This window comes from Artemia franciscana, chromosome 10 (assembly GCF_032884065.1).
Source record: "Artemia franciscana chromosome 10, ASM3288406v1, whole genome shotgun sequence".
NCBI lineage: Eukaryota > Metazoa > Arthropoda > Branchiopoda > Anostraca > Artemiidae > Artemia > Artemia franciscana.
In genome coordinates this window covers 33,713,864-33,732,909 of record NC_088872.1, presented here as the reverse complement: position 1 = coordinate 33,732,909, position 19,046 = coordinate 33,713,864, and the positions used below count along the sequence as shown (strand labels likewise).

At 36.8% G+C, this 19,046-nt stretch overlaps 1 protein-coding gene across 1 annotated transcript in view; it reads left to right on the top strand.

The window, feature by feature from the left end:
• The window catches only part of LOC136032103 (arfGAP with SH3 domain, ANK repeat and PH domain-containing protein-like), a gene marked incomplete in the record, with an annotated part of 90,480 nt that overhangs the window by 36,190 nt on the left and 35,244 nt on the right, over positions 1-19,046 (top strand). The window contains 3 exon segments of the mRNA XM_065712252.1: positions 833-1,097; positions 10,024-10,151; positions 16,987-17,083. Of these exon segments, the coding sequence (XP_065568324.1) occupies positions 833-1,097; positions 10,024-10,151; positions 16,987-17,083 (490 nt within the window).

Sequence of the window (19,046 nt, the reverse complement as noted above, 5' to 3'; positions counted from 1 at the left end):
GTATTTTTTTCTTTTTAGTTTTTTACCTTTTTTACCTTTTTCCGTTTTTTAAGTTTTTTTCTTTTTAGGTTTTTTCTTTTTTTAGCTTTTTTCGCGCCATATTAGTTACGCGCCAATGTAGTTGTGTCCCTGTGTCCCACCTGTGAATATAGATAGCTATATATATATATATGTTTGTAAAACTTGCGAATATACAACATTCTTCGCTGTCCCATTGTCTGTGCATATAGATTGTCAGGTTTACCGACTCTTGAACATGCAACATATAAATGTCCATGGGAAAAACAATCCGTATTCAGATCTATAACTCGTTATTATAATGATTGCCCTTGAGCTTTGCTGATGGTGATTGCTAATCGAACATTCCCTGTGTCCCGGTCGTCATTTATATATCCCCCCTGTGCCCCCGGCGTCCCCGTTGTAGTTGTGTCCCTATGTCCCGGTCGTCATTTTTGTCCCGGTGTCCCAGTTCGTAATTTCTCTTTGAGTGTCCCGGTCGTCATTTGTTTCCCGGTGTCCCGGTCTGTATTTTCGTCAGTCGACAAACATGACGTCAGTCGACAAACAACTTCATGACGGCATAATGCTCAATCCTTATAATAACGTCAGTCGACAAACATGACGTCAGTCGACACACAAACATGACGTCAGTCGACACACAAACATGACGTCAGTCAACGGACAAACAAACAACTTATTTTTATATATATATAGATATATTATATATAATGAAACAGAAATCACCAGTGTAACAGCACAAACACTTAAAAAAAAACTCGTCAGAGCTATTATTTTGTTTCGTTTTTATTCAACCTATGTATAATATTGTCAGGTTCCAAATCCAACTGGAGTGTACAACCTGCACCCTATTCACAATCAAGCGAACAAATCTTATGGCGCTATGATAGTTGGGCACCTTCTCAAAAAATCAGAGGGAAAAGTTCGTAAAGTATGGCAGAGACGTCGATGTGAAGTCAGAGATGGGATTTTGACCATTTATCATGCAGATGAATCGAAAGCACCGACTGAAGTTAATCTGCTTACATGCCAAATAAAATTAGTACCTGATGAAAAAAGATGCTTTGATCTCGTTTCGTGTGAGTATTTTATTTTTCGTCTGTTGAATTTAAATTTAATAGAGTAGAAAGCATTCAATCGATTAAATTAAGAATTGCAGCGAGATCGTCTTTACACAAGTACCAGTTTTTGGTCATTCGTAAAACTTCCAACCTTTACCTGTTTAATCTCGTTTAATTCCTTTATTTCATTGTAAACATGATTTAAATCTATTCTCTGAATGACTGAAGATTAATTCTTGTCTTTTTTAGTTTTCTTTTTCCCCCCCTTCTGCTGTAAAATGCTTGTTGATTCTTCATTACTGCTTGTTTCAAAATTTTGATTTGTTGTGTGTTCTGTTAGCTACTGCTACTACTAGCAATTCATCGCAGCACCAAGCCCCCTGATGCCAACCCAGTTATTCACGCTCCTCCTCCATCCCAATATTCGTCCCATATCGGCTCCCCCATTGTATGCAAGTTTTGACAGGAAATTTAGAAAACGTCCACGAAGTCGAAGCTGACTTTGATTTTTTTTTTTGGATCTTTCTATATACGCTTATATTTGATATATAACATCGTTTTGCTTCATTTTTTGGTTCCTTTATTAAAAAAAGAACTGTTTTTCCATTCCCATGCACCTAAATTCGTCATCTCCTTTCAGTAGAATTATAACTACTTCTTGAAATATGTCAGTTAGCTTCATATTCCCGTTTTTTTTTTTAATATTTAGTTTGCACCTGGAGGTAAACCTGATTTATTATCATTATTGATTTAAGACAATCATTAAAATGCATCCTTCAGGCTTCTCAAGCTTTGAATTTCAATCAAATAACTACAATTGCGATTATTAATCAATTTATGAAAAAATTATATGTTGCAAATGTGAATGTCCAACTTAAATGAATGTCTTCTAGTTGATGTTTGTAAATTAGGACCTTTGTTCTTTGCAATGCCAGAGGGATAATAATTTTTCTTTTTGTCCAATTTGGCTAAAAATAATCTTTTTTATGAAAATATTTTTGTATATAGTCTCAAAATTAAGATTAGTTTGCTAATGCTTCTAGTCAAGCACGTAACCAGGTTTTTTGCTTGAAAGAGGGGGGGGGGCTACTGAAAAAACCTAAAAGATGCATAAAAAATTTGTTTATATGCATTTTTGTTACATTTTTGTGAGTTGGACAAAAACTTCTGAGGGGTTTCAAACCCGACCCAATACTCCCTTGGATACGACCTTGCTTCCAGTCCATTCCTAAATTATTATGATGTTTGAAATTGCCTATTATGCTTGATTATCAACAAATTTTCTTATAAAAAACGAAATCTTGGCTTGTGTTCAAGGCTGTATTCTGGGGAGGGGCTAGAGGATTTGAACCCCCTGAAATGTTTGTCTGACTCGTAAAAACAAAAAAAGAAGCTTTTGTACCCCCTCCCCCTGAACAAAATCCTGGATACGGCCCTGCTTGTGAATCTATCAGTGACGAATTTCCATAGCCTCTTGTTGAGACGCGGGGAAATATCTGGGTTGATTTATTTCTTCAAACAAGAGAAAAGTCAATCATATACTTTAGCCCGCATTCCAATTACCGTGAATTATTGGATGGAACATCTGGATTGGATGTTTTAAAATTTAGGCTTGCTTTTTGCTGATGCATTAAACACCAATTGGTTATTGATGGATTTGACTGTTCACACATCATTTATCCTTACCTTTGATTGATTGACCGCTTAATTTACTATCCGTGTTTTTGAATTGATTAGGTTGTTGGAATGTCATATCGATATTATTATCAAAAGGGGCGATCTTTGTTACAAATCTCTCATGCAGTAGATATCGGGAATGTTGATTTTGCCACGATTTCCTTGGTAGCAATAAAAAAGAAGTTAACTAGATGTATGAACCCCGGTTTCAAAATTTGGTTCTAATCGGTTATATAATAGACACTCGGGAAGTGAAGTTCGATTAATGCTAATGAAATGAAACAAAATATGATGAATATCTAATAGTTTAGAAACAAATCTTGACTCTATATTTGCACATTAGGGGGGGGGGGGGGGGGGGGGGGGGGGGGGGGGGGTTAAAGCGTAGCATATATTAAATGCGTAAACTAACCATTGCTGTATTTAATACATGCTACGCTTTACTCCCCCCCCCCTAATGTGCAAATATATAACCCAAACTTACAAATATTTAGCCCAAACTTTTAATAAAGCTAATGAAATAAAACAAAATATGATGAAAATCCATTGTGAGACACTTTTCTATCACTAGACAAAGCAATATAACCGGTTATTGTCCCATCTGATTTTTGTCATCCAAATGATCGACAGTATAAAGAAGTTACTTGACCAGTTTCTTGTGTTGAAATTTATAATGTCTATTATATAACCGATAAGTACACAAAATTCTTGTAATTTACTCTATTTTAGGGTAAAATTCTGGTGTGTTGTTTTAGGTGGGGCAAGGGGGAGGGACAGTTGTCCCCATTAATTTGGAGAAAATAGCTATTGTATAGCCCTTGTCATTTGACATTAAGTAAAATTGACCATTTTAAGGAAACTAATTTTCCATCTAGGAATTCTGGACAATCTAAAGCTAAACTGCTATTTCTATGGTACTTTTGGTCTATTTTATAACGGGTCAAGATTCTCCTGTGTTCCAAGTTCCCGTTGCTATTTTTCACCAGCTCTGACAATTTTGTGACAAGGTTTCTACTTGTCCCTGTAAGAAAGACCCAGGAACTGAGACGTCGATGACCCCCTATGTGCCCGCAACGATTCCGGTGGACCTTTATCTTCTTCTTTTTTATCAAGACAGGTTCAAGTAGGATAGTCAATGTACATCTTTTTTTAAACTTCAAGGCTGTTAAAAAACACGCCAGGTTTCAGATTTTTTTTTCACATGTAACTTGAAAGGTTAACTGGAGAGGTCATATCTTGAATTAATAGATAAAAAAAGGGGTAAAGGATACGGCGTTAGACTTTACAGTCCCTACCGGCGGTGCTGATCTCCGTTTCTTGGCCCTTCAGCCAGGAAGTGCAATGGGGGAGGGGGTTGGGTCCAACCATCCTGTGCTTTCGCACACCCTTCCTGTTTACCTTCCCCAGATTTCTCCAGGTACCCATTTAGAGCTGGGTCGACTCTGGCTAAGCTTACAGAGCCACGCGACTGACCCCCGTCCCAAACTAATTAATCGGGTATACTGGGATTCGAACCTGCGTCCTCTCAGACGAAGGATTCTGAATCCAGCGCACCAATCCACTAGGCCAGGACGGCCTGAATTAATAGATAATGACATTGGGCTTTTAAATGAGTTGAATTCATTTTCTGTCATAAATCTCTTTCCTTCATCCACTAAATCAAAGTCTTATGAGGTTGCAGTTGATATAGATTCGAACTACATGAAACTTGAATCCAATCAATCGTCTAGTTATTAATATTAACCCCTACTTTACTTCTGCTTCTGTAATTCAAAAGGTTTTAATTGACATTGATTGTCAAACTGAGATTCGCAGCCAACATTCTTAAACTCGAAAATCTGTTGTAATGGTGTCAATGGGGGGGAACAATAATGTTTTTTATTCCCTAGTTTTTTATAAATAGTTTTTTTCGATATTTTCTTTGAAAAAATTAGCATTTTTGGAGTATCATCATTGAAAAACAAAAAATAAAGAAAATTGCCTCTTCCTCCTCAGTTCTGTGAATTGACACCATTGCTCTATTGGTTGTTTCCCTCTTTTTTTCATATCTTAATAGGTGCTCAAAACGATCAGTATTTTCTCAGTTTCCTCTAACTTATATTCAATTGCCATATTTATGCCTTTTCTTGCTCATGCTAATTGGTAAATTGTACAGCTTTTTATGGCACTTGGTATCTACCAAGTGACATATAGCGGGGCGAATTCTGATGGTCTGTCTGTCGGTCTGGCCGTCTGTCTGTCCCGGTTTTGCTACTTTAGGCACTTCCAGGCAAGCCTGGGCAAAATTAGTAGGCGTATCAGGAACCAGACCAGATTAAATTAGAAATTAATGTTTCCCCGATTCGACCATCCTGGTGGAGGGGGGCGGTTAAATCGGAAAAAATAGAAAAAATGAGGTACTTTAACTTACAAACGGATGGATTTTAATGAAATTTGATATTTAGAAGAATCTTGTGCTTTAAAGTTCTTATTTTAAATCCTGAACGGATCTGGTGACATTTGGGGCAGTTGGGGAGGGGTCTAAAATCTTGGGAAACGCTTAGAGTGGAGGGATCGGGATGAAACTTGGAGGGAAAGATAAGCTGAAGTCCTAGATATGTGACTGACATAACCAGAACGGATCCGCTCTCTTTGGGGGAGTTGGGGGGGGGGGGGGTAATTCTAAAAAATTAGAAAAAATTAGGTATTTTTAACTTACGAAGAAGTGACCAGATCTTAATGAAATGTCATATTTAGAAGGATCCTGTAACTAAGGTCTCTTATTTTAAATCCCGACCGAATCCAGAGTCATTGGGGGGGGGATTAAGGGGAACCGGAAATCTTGGAAAACACCTAAAGCGGAGAGATCAGAATGAAACTTGGTGGGAAGAATAAAAACAAGTTCAAGATACGTGATTGACATAACCGGAACGGATCCTCTATTTGGGGGAGCTGGGGGGGGGGGTTAATTCTGAAAAATTAGAAAAAATGAGGTATCTTTTGACTTACGAAGGAGTGATAGGATCTTAATGAAATTTCATATTTAGAAGGTCTTCGTAACTCAGATCTCTTATTCTAAATCCCGACATATCCAGCTTGGATATGTCATTTGGGGGGGGGGGACCGGAAATCTTGGAAACACTTAAAGCGGAGAGATTAGGATGAGACTTGGTGGGAAGAATAAAAACATGTCCAAGATACGTGACTGACATAACCGGACTGGATCCGCTCTCATTGGTGGAGTTGGGGGGGGGGGGAGGAGGTAATTCGGAAAAATTAGAAAGAATGAGGTATTTGTAATTTACGAACGGGTGATCAGGTCTTTATGAAATCTGATATTTATAAGGATCTTGTGCTTTAGAGCTCTTATTTTAATTCTCGACAAGATCCGGGGACATTGTGGAGGGGAAAACCGGAATTCTTGGAAAAAGTGAAAATTGAGGTATCTTTATCTTACCAATTGGTGATCGGATCTTAATAAAACTTGATCTATATAGAAGGATTTCTTAGATGTTCTATTTTCAATTGGAATCGGATCCGGGGACATAGGGGGTTGGAGGAGGGAAATAGAAATCTTGGAAAACGCTTAGAGTTGAGAGATCGGGATGAAACTTGATGGGAAGAGTAAGCACCAGTTATAGATACGTGATTGACATAATTGGAACGGATCTGATCTCTTCGGAGCAGCTGGGGGGTGTTGATTTGGAGAAATTAGAAAAATTGACGCATTTTTAACTTAAGAACGGGTGACCAGATCTTAATGAAATTTGATATTTAGAAGGAATTCATATCTCAGAGCTCTTATTTCAAATCCCGACCAGATCTGTTGACATTGGGGGGATTTGCAGGGGGAAACAAGAAATCTTGGAAAACGCTTAGAGTGGAGAAATCGGGATGAAATTTTTGTGTGTAGAATAAGCAAATGTCGTAGATGTGTGATTGACGTAACCGTACTGGATCCACTTTCTTTGGGGGAGTTAGGGGGGTGGGTTTCAGTGGTTTGGCGGGTTTGGTGCTTCTGGACGTGCTAGGACGATGGAAATTGGTAGGCGTGTCAGGGAGCTGCACAAATTGAGTTGATAAAGTCTTTTTCCCTGATTAGACTATCTGGGGGGCTGAAGGGAGAGGAAAAATTAGAAAAAATGAGGTAATTATAACTTACGAGTGGGTGATCGGAGTGAATTTTGATATTTAGATGAACCTCGTGACTCAGAGCTCTTATTTTAAATCCTGACCGGCATTAAGCCTCTGATTTTCCTTTTAAATCAATCTATTGATTCTTAGAATTTTGCTAGAGCTCATACCATATGAGTTCTTGGCTCTTGGCTCGTCCGGCGTCGTTACAAGTGCCATATGAGCTCTTAGCTTTTGTTGACATAGGAAATGCAAAGTGTCTGTCCTGTAAACCCGAACCGGGTTTGGTCGTAAAATTGCAGGCAAAGACTATATTCGTCAAAAAAAAAACATTTCTCCAACTCGTAAACTGACCTTAAAAATGCAGGTAAAAAAATTTATTAAACCCTCCCCCGAAAAAATAATTTTGTAACCCTCCGCCTGGAGAAAAATCTTTTGGTACCCCCCCCCCCCCCCCCCGTGAAATATGTTAGGTACAATTATTCTGCATATTATGAAGTAAGAATTGTTTTCTGACAAACTGTCTAAATACTTTACCCTCCCCCTTATATACAAATATATAGCCCAAATTATATATTTCCCATCTATTCTGTCACTTGTCTTTGTCTTGTCTCACGTTAAGGAGAAAGAAACGAACGAAGACACCGGTTTGTCCTCGAGTTCTACACAGCGTAAACTTGAGCGAGTGGCATATAATACACAAGTATCAAAATTCTTTTCCTTTACGGAAAAAAAAAAAAAAAAACTCAAATTTCACGGTGAGTATTTTTACGAGGGGGGGTAGGTAAACGCCAAGAACCGCTGCAAAGCACCGCTTTTAGAGGTGCTATTTGTATTTAATTAAGTGGCGAGACACGTCTAATTCGTTAAGTCTCGAAGAGTGGGGTCGGTGCCTCTCTTCTTCAAGAAATGTGTTTATTCCCATTATGTTAGATGCTTGATCAGCACCAGGAAATCTGATGAAGATGATGCATTGCCAGTACACCTGCAGGTGTTACCCTGCTGCTTTGTCTGCGGGGAGCGTAAAGGAGCATTATGCGCTAACGCTATAACAAGACAGGATGAGGACGATAAAGAAGACGAGTAAGAAGAAAAATTAGCTTTAGGTTGTGCTTTAAAATAAATATTTTTTTGAATGATTTACCTGAGTTCGAAACGTACCTTTGTATAAATGAATGATGTGAAGTTTTGATCTCGATTAAAGGAGTGGTTTTCAAGAAGTTATTCTTAAAAACCCCTCATAATACAGGCCCCTCAGAAGTGGAAATCAGGTAAATAGTAAAAAACTGCTTTAACCTCATTGGTAGTGTATTTGGTAATACACTACTTTATTTGATATAAAATAATCCTTTAGCCGTAGGAACCAGTCAAATAATGATCTGCGTAGTTTTACCAACCAATCCCTACTCCCCCCCGTTCCATGAAGGTGAAAATTGATACTAGGGTATGGAAAACTGGATTTTTGACATTGTATTCGGATCTGTCATGCTTGATAGGAAACGATTATTTAAACTCAAAAACATTTATAAACACAAAAAATTGATTACCCCACCCCCTTCACATTTTCTCCCTTCAAGGGAAAATTTCGGACAGTTGTGCAAAGGGGATTCGGGTGGATTTTTTTGTGTAATTAAGCTGATTTTTCTGAACATTTTGGTGTCGAAAAAAAATCTGTTGCAATATTCCCAGGGTCAAACCGTATTTTTAGTCCACTAATCATGCTTTACTGTCTTATAAGAAACTATCCACAGAAAATTGTTTTGAACTAGTAATTCATACGGTATGTGTAGGGACACAGCTGACAATGTCACTTAGCAATATCAGTGTTATCTAGTTAAATCGCACCCAGTCTTTTCCAAAGTAACATACAAGAGTAGATGTAATTAAGTCTAGCCCCTCCTAAGTGGAAATGATGTTGACTTCCGTGGGATACTGAATTCCTTTTTTTGGCGGGGGGGGGACACATTGTCTGAAGACTTGTTATTATTTAAATTGTTGAAATATTTTGGTGAAAATAGACGTGAGTTCGGAAGGAAGACCTAACGTTTCTACGGGGAGGATGTGAATATGAAAACAAGGGTAAAACAGCGAATACATGGAAATTATAAGAAGTTAAATGAATATTCCTAAAATTTTGTGGATAAGGGCTGCATAGACTCGTCTCCTTCCCTCTCTCTGGAGCAAATTCCTATATGGATGATTACTTACATTGGTATTTTCTTTCCAACAGAACCGGTCCAAATAAATTTTCGCATACGACCTGTTACTATATAAATAGAGGAAGGCAATATATTTCATATATAGCCATCTAAAATGTGGGATCAGGCCACTTAAAGCTGTAAAAGCCTTATTCCGCCTAGCCTGATCATCCCACTTAGCAAGTCTTGCATCAGACCTAATGTTAAATATGGATGCCCGCGATATGCTGGTGATCTGTAAATGCTATTCCCACACTTAAGAAGATTAAGAATAGGGCCGGTAGGGTAGGTTTAGTGGTTATCCATAACCCTCTAGTCTCTTAGTGAAAAAGGTTCGATGAAGCATTGATTACTGTTTTTTACCAGTACATGAATTCACCTCCTCCTGTACAGATTTTTCATGCTGCCCCCCTCCCAGTATCGAACCAACTCCCAGTGTCATTCCTCCTCCTCCCAGTGTCCAACCAACAAGTAAGACATTAAGGCACACAGCTTGGTTAAATTGTCTTAAGTTTGACATGCCAAGAACTGAGTACTTAAAGAACAACTTCGTTTGACGGTACATTTTGATGTCGACCGATCTTCCTGGGGTCGTTTCCCCTAATAGTTTCTCTGCTGACAGCTTCAAAAGAAAATCAAACAGTTAATTTCAGTCTCGTGGTGGAACAAGGTAAAAAAAAATAGTGATGTATCCGGTAAGTAGTGCCTGGTACCGTGAATTTGGGAATAAAAAAAAAAGGTTAAATAAGTCCAGTTTTTTTCGCCGTATTGTATTTACTGATAATTTTTGCAGACCAATAAATTTTTGGGGAACAACATTCTTCCTATGCCATTAGAGTATGAACGCTGATAAGTTGCGAGAAGTTATATGTAAATGCTTACTTTTTAAGTAACTTGTATGAGCTGAAGCATGAGTTCCTGATATATTATAGCTTTTTGCTTTTTTTCATTTTTAGACAACCGCACCTATCATTTTCAGACAGAGGATGACAAGGATCACGAAAGATGGATTTCTGTTTTAATGAATAGTAAGGATGGTGCCCTTCAGAAAGCTTTTGACGACAACGGACGAATAGGCCCTAAGGTTTGTCTATCCGTTACTCTTCTTCACTGTTTGATTATCGAGGAAAAATAGTTACGTCATGTGTAAAGATATATGAACATTCATAAGATCCAAGGCTTTGAACTGAAATAATCAATCTAATGGAATTACGGTAATCATAAGTACCGTTTCTTAATTTATGAATAAAACGATCTCTTGGTTATTTCTGTAATTAAATAAAAAAAACAAGTTTTTTCAACTGAAAGTAAGGAGTGACATCAAAACTTAAAACGCACAGAAATTACTTCGTATATGAAAGAGGCTGCTTCCTCATCAACGCCCCGCTCTTTACGCTAAAGTTTGACTCTTTCTCTCAATTCTTCTTTCTAAAACAGTAAAAAACTTTAGCGTAAAGAGCGGGGCGTTGATGAGGAAGCAGCCTCTTTCATATACGAAGTAATTTCTGTGCGTTTTAAGTTTTGATGTCACTCCTTACTTTCAGTTGAAAAAACTTGTTTTTTTTATTTAATTTCTGAACGTTTTTGAATCAATGCATGTTTTGATTTTGGCTCTCCGCAGAGGAATAATCAAAACGAAATTTGCATATTTTTTTTTGGCTCAATGGCTTTCTCATAATTTGATCGAATGATTTTGAGAAAACAAGAGCGGGGGACGAAGCCTAGTTGCCCCCCGATTTTTTGGTTAATTAAAAAGGCAACTAGAACTTTTAATTTTTTACGAATCTTTTTATTGGTAAAAGATTTACGTAACTTATAAATTAGCTTACGTAAAGAACTTTTGTATTCTCATGTTTTTATTACATATATGAGGGGATTCGCCCCATCGTCAGTACCTCGCTCTTTACACTAAAGCTTAAATTTTATCCCAATTCATTAAGAATGACCCCCTGAATCACAAAAGCCGTAGAATAAGTAGTTGAAATTACCGAAAATACTTTAGCGTAAAGAGCGAGATATTAGAAGGAGGTGAGCCCCTCATATGGGTAATAATTTCTGTTTGTTTTAAGTTTTATTGCTGTTCCTTACTTCCAGCTGAAAAAGCTTTTTCACTTTTATTTTTTAATTGTTTTTTTTTTAAATAATGCTAGTAAATCCTGCTCTCCCTTCATGGAAATTTTCTTCTCCCATTACAAATTCTCGAAGGAAAGTTCCCCCAGCATATCCCCCTCTTCTCAACCCCTCCCCCAAACCAAAAAAATCCTCCTGAAAACGCCTGTATACTTCTCAATAACCATTACTATATGTAAGCACAGGTCAAAGTTTGTAACTTGTTGCCCCTCCCACGGGGACTGTGGGGGAGTATGTCGTCCCCAAAGACATAGTTATAAGGTTTTTCGACTACGCTGAATAAAATGGCTATCTCAGAATTTTGATCCGTTGACTTTGGGAAAATAATTAGCGTGGGAGGGGGCCTAGGTGCCCTCCAATTTTTTTGGTCACTTAAAAAGGGCACTAGAACTTTTCATTTCCGTTAGAATGAGCCCTCTTGCAACATTCTAGGACAACTGGGTCGATACGATCACCCCTGGGGAAAAAAAAAACAAAAAAACAAAAAAACAAATAAACACGCATCCGTGATCTGCCTTCTGGCAAAAAATGCAAAATTCCACATTTTTGTAGATAGGAGCTCGAAACTTCTACAGTAGGGTTCTCTGATACGCTGAATCTGATGGTGTGATTTTCGTTAAGATTCTATGACTTTTAGGGGGCGTTTCCCCCTATTTTCTAAAATAACGCAAGTTTTCTCAGGCTCGTAACTTTTGATGGGTAAGACTAAACTTGATGAAACTTATATATTTAAAACCAGCATTAAAATGCGATTCTTTTGATGTAGCTATTGGTATCAAAATTCCATTTTTTAGAGTTTTGGTTACTATTGAGCCGGGTCGCTCCTTACTACAGTTCGTTACCACGAACTGTTTGACTACTCAGTAATATTTTTTGCCCTAAGAATATGACCATTCAAACGAGATTACGAGCGAAGAAAAATTTCTTACATCTCTAGTCTCTTGAAATTACTAACAAACCTTAATGCATGCTTCTTTTGGAAAGCCCTCTTCAGCTTATTTTCCTTTCCCATAATAAATGGCTGGAAATGTGTATTTTTATGGCACTTGGTATTAACCAAGTGACATATAGCAATCGCAAATTCTGTTTTAATGAATAGTAAGGATGGTGCCCTTCAGAAAGCTTTTGACGACAACGGACGAATAGGCCCTAAGGTTTGTCTATCCGTTACTCTTCTTCACTGTTTGATTATCGAGGATTATTTTTTGCCCTAAGAATATGACCATTCAAACGAGATTACGAGCGAAGAAAAATTTCTTACATCTCTAGTCTCTTAAAATTACTAACAAACCTTAATGTATGCTTCTTTTGGAAAGCCCTCTTCAGCTTATTTTCCTTTCCCATAATAAATGGCTGGAAATGTGTATTTTTATGGCACTTGGTATTAACCAAGTGACATATAGCAATCGCAAATTTTTGTTTTAATGAATAGTAAGGATGGTGCCCTTCAGAAAGCTTTTGACGACAACGGACGAATAGGCCCTAAGGTTTGTCTATCCGTTACTCTTCCTCACTGTTTGATTATCGAGGAAAAATAGTTACGTCATGTGTAAAGATATATGAACATTCATAAGATCCAAGGCTTTGAACTGAAATAATCAATCTAATGGAATTACGGTAATCATAAGTACCGTTTCTTAATTTATGAATAAAACGATCTCTTGGTTATTTCTGTAACTACTCAGTAATATTTTTTGCCCTAAGAATATGACCATTCAAACGAGATTACGAGCGAAGAAAAATTTCTTACATCTCTAGTCTCTTGAAATTACTAACAAACCTTAATGTATGCTTCTTTTGGAAAGCCCTCTTCAGCTTATTTTACTTTCCCATAATAAATGGCTGGAAATGTGTATTTTTATGGCACTTGGTATTAACCAAGTGACATATAGCAATCGCAAATTCTGTAGGTCTGTCGGTCTGTCTATCTTTTGGTCCCGGTTTTGCTACTTTAGGCACTTCCAGGTAAGCTAGGACGATGAAATTTCGCAAGAGTATCAGGGACCGGACCAGATTAAATTAGAAATAGTCGTTTTCCCGATTTGACCATTTGGGGGGGGGATTGGGGGGCCGGTTAATTCGGAAAAAATAGAAAAAAATGAAGTATTTTTAACTTATGAGCGGGTGATGGGGATCTTAATAAAATTTGATGTTTGGAATGATATTGTGTCTCAGAGATTTTATTTTAAATCCCGACCGGATCTGATGACATTGGGGGGAGTTGGAGGGGGGAAACCTAAAATCTTGGAAAACACTTAGAGTGGAGGGATCGGAATGAAACTTGGTGGGAAAAATAATCACGAGTCCTAGATACATGATTGACATAACCAGAACGGATCCGCTCTCTTTGGGGTAGTTGGGGGAGGGGTTAATTCTGAAAAATTAGAAAAAATGAGGTATTTTTAACTTACGAACGGGTGATCGGATCTCAATGAAATTTGATATTTAGAAGGATATCGTGTCTCAAAGCTCTTATTTTAAATCCTGACCGGATCTGGTGACATTGGGGGAAGTTTGGAATGAGGGAACCTAAAATCATGGAAAAACGCTTAGATTGGAAGGATCGGGATGAAACTTGGTGGGAAAAATAAGCAGAAGTCTGACATACGTGATATACATAATTGGAACGGATCCACTCTATTGGGAGGGGGGATTAATTCAGAAAAATAAGAAAAAATGACGTATTTTTAACTTACGAAGGAGTGATCGGATCTTCATGAAACTTCATATTTAGAAGGACCTCGTAACTGAGATCTCTTATTTTAAATCTCAACCGGATCAAGCGTAATTGGGGGAGGGGGCAGTTGGGGGGACTGGAAATCTTAGAAAATACTTAAAGCGCTGAGATCAGGATGAAACTAGATGGGAAGAATAGAAACCTGTCTTAGATACGTGACTGATATAACCGGACCGGATCTGCTCTCTTTGGTGGAATTGGGGGGGGGGGTAATTTTGAAAATTGAGGTATTTGTAACTTACGAAAGGGTGACCAAATCTTAATGAAATTTGATATTTAGAAGGATCTTGTGCTTTAAAGTTCTAATTTTAAATTCCGACCAGATCCTGTGACATTGGGGGGAGTTGGAGGGGGAAACCGGAATTCTTGGAAAACGTGAAAATTGGGGTATTTTTATCTTACGAATAGATGATCGGGTCTTAATGAAATTTGATTTTTAGAAGGAATTCATGTCTCAGAGCTTTATTTCAAATCCCGACCAGATCTTTTGACACTGGGGGGAGTTGGAGGGGGAAATCTTGGAAAAACACTTGGCGTGGAGGAATCGGGATGAAGCTTGGTGGATAGAATAAACAAATGTCCTTGATACGTGAATGACAGAATCGTACTGGATTCGCTCTCTTTGGGGGAGTTAGGGGGAGGGGTTCAGTGATTTGGCGAGTTTGATGTTTCTGGACGTGTTAGGACGATGAAAATGGGTAGGCGTGTCAGGGAGCTGCACAATTTGACTTGATAAAGTCGTTTTCCCAGATTCGACCATCTGGGGGGCTAAAGGGAGAGGAAAAATTAGAAAAAAATTAGGTATTTATAACTTACGAGTGGGTGATCGGATCTTGATGAATTTTGATATTTAGAAGGACATCGTGACTCAGAGCTCTTATTTTAAATCCTGACCGGCATTAAGCCTCTTATTTTCCTTTTTGAATCAATCTATTGATTCATAAAATTTTGTTAGAGCTCATGCCATATGATCTCTTGGCTCTTAGCTCTTGTTCAAGGCTGATATAGGTGTAAACATCGATAGTTAAAAATATACCTTGGTCACCTGACCTGACTAGCACCCTCCCCTCCTACCCCCTATAAACCAGAAAGTAATGGATTTTTTAGTGAACGAGGGAGAAAATGACTCAGTGTTGTTTGTTCTTTGTCATTATTTTTTTGGTTGTTAGCTCTCAATTTGTATTCTTAAAACTGAAGTGTTTAATATTGCAGTGTGAACTGATGCGTAAAGAAAAAAAAAAGAAAAAAAGACGAATTAGTCATGTGTCCAAAATGTACGGGAAACAGGTGTTATATACTGAGATTTGAAAAACCATTCTCTGTGTCGTCAATCAAAACAAATTAGCTCTTCCAATGGGGATCTATGGCAACCTGAGAGATATTGTGGTTTAGTTTGCGGTCGTTGGATTTTATGATTGCATGTTAGCTGTCTACTCCTAAAGAACTTGTAAATTGTTTATCCTGGGAAAAGACCTCCGATTAAAAACTTTGACCGCATACTAAAAACATTTATATATATATATATATATATATATATATATATATATATATATATATATATATATATATATATATATATATATATATATATATATAGATATATGTATATATATTGTCCCTGTCGATGCTTTGAATAAATCGGGGTGGAGGAGGAGCTAGTGCAGAAGTGTTGGCCTCAGGCTGCTTGTGTTGTTGTGAGTTGTTAGTAGTAGTATATACATTTCGGCTGTCGTGCATAACGAGCTTGCAATAAAACCATTAATTATCTTCGAATAGACACAGTATGAAAAGACATTATATTGCTTAAAGAGCAAAAAAACTGATAATTGCAAAAATATTTGTATATTTTAACAAGGGATTACAACAATTCAAAAACATTAAGAGACGAAAGTTTGAAGCTTAGTAGAAATCGTTGTCAGAAAAGTGTCATTAACGAATTTCTTTTTTTAAAAGTATAAGGAATGTCTAAGACAGGAAAAAAAGTTGAAAAATTTTCTAAGTTCAGTTCAAAATCGCTAAAGTTATTGTGTAAACTGCAAAAATATTTGAGGTGCCTGACCGATAATTTTAATGTTTTAATTCGAACTAGAAAAATACCTGAAAATTTCAAAATTAGTTTGTTTTTTGTTTGATAAAACCAACTCTACGTGATTAAGCTTACAGGTTTGAATCAGCTATGTTATGTCAGTAGGAAGGCTCAAAAATGAAAATTCGCAATTATTACAAATGACGATTGTTTGAATCGTCATTTCGTTGTTTTTCAACGACATGTCGTTGTTTGAAACCGGACTAACTTTATTAATCAAATATTTTTGAAAAGACATTTGGGGTCTTTGAAAAGGTTAGCATGAAAAGATATTAAATTGGGAAAAGAGCAAAAAACTGGTAATTGCAAAAATATTTGTTTATATTTTAAGAAGGGATCGCAGCAATTCAAAAGCCTTAAAAAAGAAAAACTTTTTGAACACAACTAGTTATATAATGTAAGTAGGAAAGCCCAAATGACTCTCTATTTTGACAAGGGGAAAAAAAAAATTCAAAAACCTTGAAAAAGAAACAAAAGTTTGAAGCTTAGTACATATCGTTGTTAGAAATCAGACTAGATTCAATAATCAAATACCTTCAGACAGACTTCAGTATGAAAAGACATTAAATTGCAGAAAAAGCAAAAAATTGGTAATTACAAAAGTATTTATATATATTTTAACAAGGGATTACAACAATTCAAAAAACTTAAAAAAGAAACCCAAAGGTTTGAAGCTTAGTATATATCGTTGTTAGAAATTGGACTTGCTTTCTCGAACTGGCTCCCGGTACTATATATATATATATATATATATATATATATATATATATATATATATATATATATATATATATATATATATATATATATATATATATATATATATATATATGCACGCATTTGTTTGCATTAGCTGGTAACCTAATGATATCGGCTCAATGCTTACATCGGCTTTGATGATATCGGCTCAATGCTTACAAGTTTCTCGTATAATTGTTTTCTCTTTAATGTGTTCTTATGAAACAGGTTAACCAAAATTTGGTAGAACTCCAGCAAGCAATCATCAAATTCATTAAAGGATTACCTGGAAATGATCGCTGTGCGGACTGTCTCTCTGCCAATGGTATAGTATTGTATTTCATATTTCTCATTTTATTTTTATTTTTTCACTGGGATGGCAGTCAACTAGTATTTTTAGTAATTTTGCTAGAATTTTGCTATGTTGCTACCAACTGCTACCAACACATTGTAGTGTTAAGTCACATGCTGGTGAATACTTCATCGCCAGGCTAGCTTGTTAAATGGTTCTGTTTTGTCCAGCTTTGAAGAAATTATCAAAGATTTTGTGACACAACATCCAACAAAATGAGAGTTCTATAAAATCTATAAAACATTTTCTTTTGTTTATTCCTTCATTTTTGTTGTTGTTTTGCTGCTTGTATGATTAAATGAGCAAAAAACAAGTTTTTTTTAACTGAAAGTAAGGAGCGATATTAAAACATAAAACGAACAGAAATCATTCTGTATATGAAATGGGCTTTCCCCTACTCAACGCCTCGTTCTTTACGCTAATATTTTGTATTGTTTTAAAAAGTAGTTTGGGAAAGAGAGTCAAACTTTAGCATAAAAAGTGAGACGTTGAGGAGGTGAAAGCCCCTTTCATATACAGAGTGATTTCTGTTTGTTTAAAGTTTTAATATCGCTCCTTACTTTCAGTTAAAAAACTTGTTTTTTCTTTATTTAACTTATGGACGTTTATCATCTAGTGGATTGTTTGCTCACTATACATGAAAAATTAAAATTAAATTTGCATGTTAACTTTGGCAGATTTATTACGTGTATGAAGGATCGCTCCCTCCTCAATACCTTGCTCTTTTCCCCAAAGCTGTTAGAACTTTTAAAAAAGCTTCCTATTCTAATCAGACGCTCTTAAAAAAACTGGGACAAACAGTAAAACTTGCGTAAAGAGCAATGTATTGAGGAGCGGGCAACCTTTCATATATGGAATAGTTTCTGTTCATTTTGAGTTTTTTTAATGTTACTCCTTACTTTCAGTTAAAAAATAGTTAAAAAATATTTTTTTTAATTTTATTTCTGATCGTCTTTCAAATAATGCCGGTATAATAATACCCTATATGAAATATACCCCTTCCCCTCACAGACCCCCCCCCCGTAAAAATCTCTCCAGACGATTCTATCCTCGCTGAAAATCCCCCTTCTCCCCTTCAAAAAAGCTTGCAGACAATTCATCGTTAAATATTCTCCTTGACATTCTTTCGTCTGAATAAGACTTTAATCTCTAATCGGCCACTCCCGGAGTGTCCCCTTCCGTGGAAATTATTTCTCGGAAATCTAATACACGCGAAAAATAGCCCCTGGGTAATTCCCCCGGATCACCTTCATAAGAAAAATTTCCCAAAGAGAATGTAAGACAATTAAAGGAATTTCGTATAGTACTTTTGTCAAATCCCCTCAATGTAAAATTTCCTCTGGCAAATTCAACCCCCCGAAAATTTTCTTCCCCAAGGAAGATTCTGTCTATAGAAATCCACCCCACCTAAAAATACGTATATACTTCCCAAGAACAAATACTATTCGCAAACAATGGGCAAATTTTGCAGCTTACAGGCCATTCCCCACGGACCTTGGGGGCTCATTTTACACCTAAAGACATAGTTATTTGATCTTTCAATTATACTGAACAAAATGGCTATCTCAAAATTTCGATCAGATTACGTTGGGGAAAAAATGGACGTGTGAGGGGGCCAGTTGCCCTCCAGTCTTTTTGGTCAATTTAAAGGGGGGCTAGAACTTTTAATTTCCAATCAAATGCACCTTCTCCCGATCGTCTAGAATCATTATTTCAATACGATCACCCCTGGGAAAAAAACAACACGCATCTGTGATCTGTCTTGGGGCAAAAATAGCAAAATTTTATGTTTTTGTATATAGGAGCTTGAAACTTCTACAGTAGGGTTCTCTGGTACGCTGAACATGATGGCTTAATTTTCATTAAGATTTCTTAAATTTCAGAGGGTTTTTCTCCCCTTTTTCAAAAATCTGGCTAATTTTCTCAGGCTCGTAAC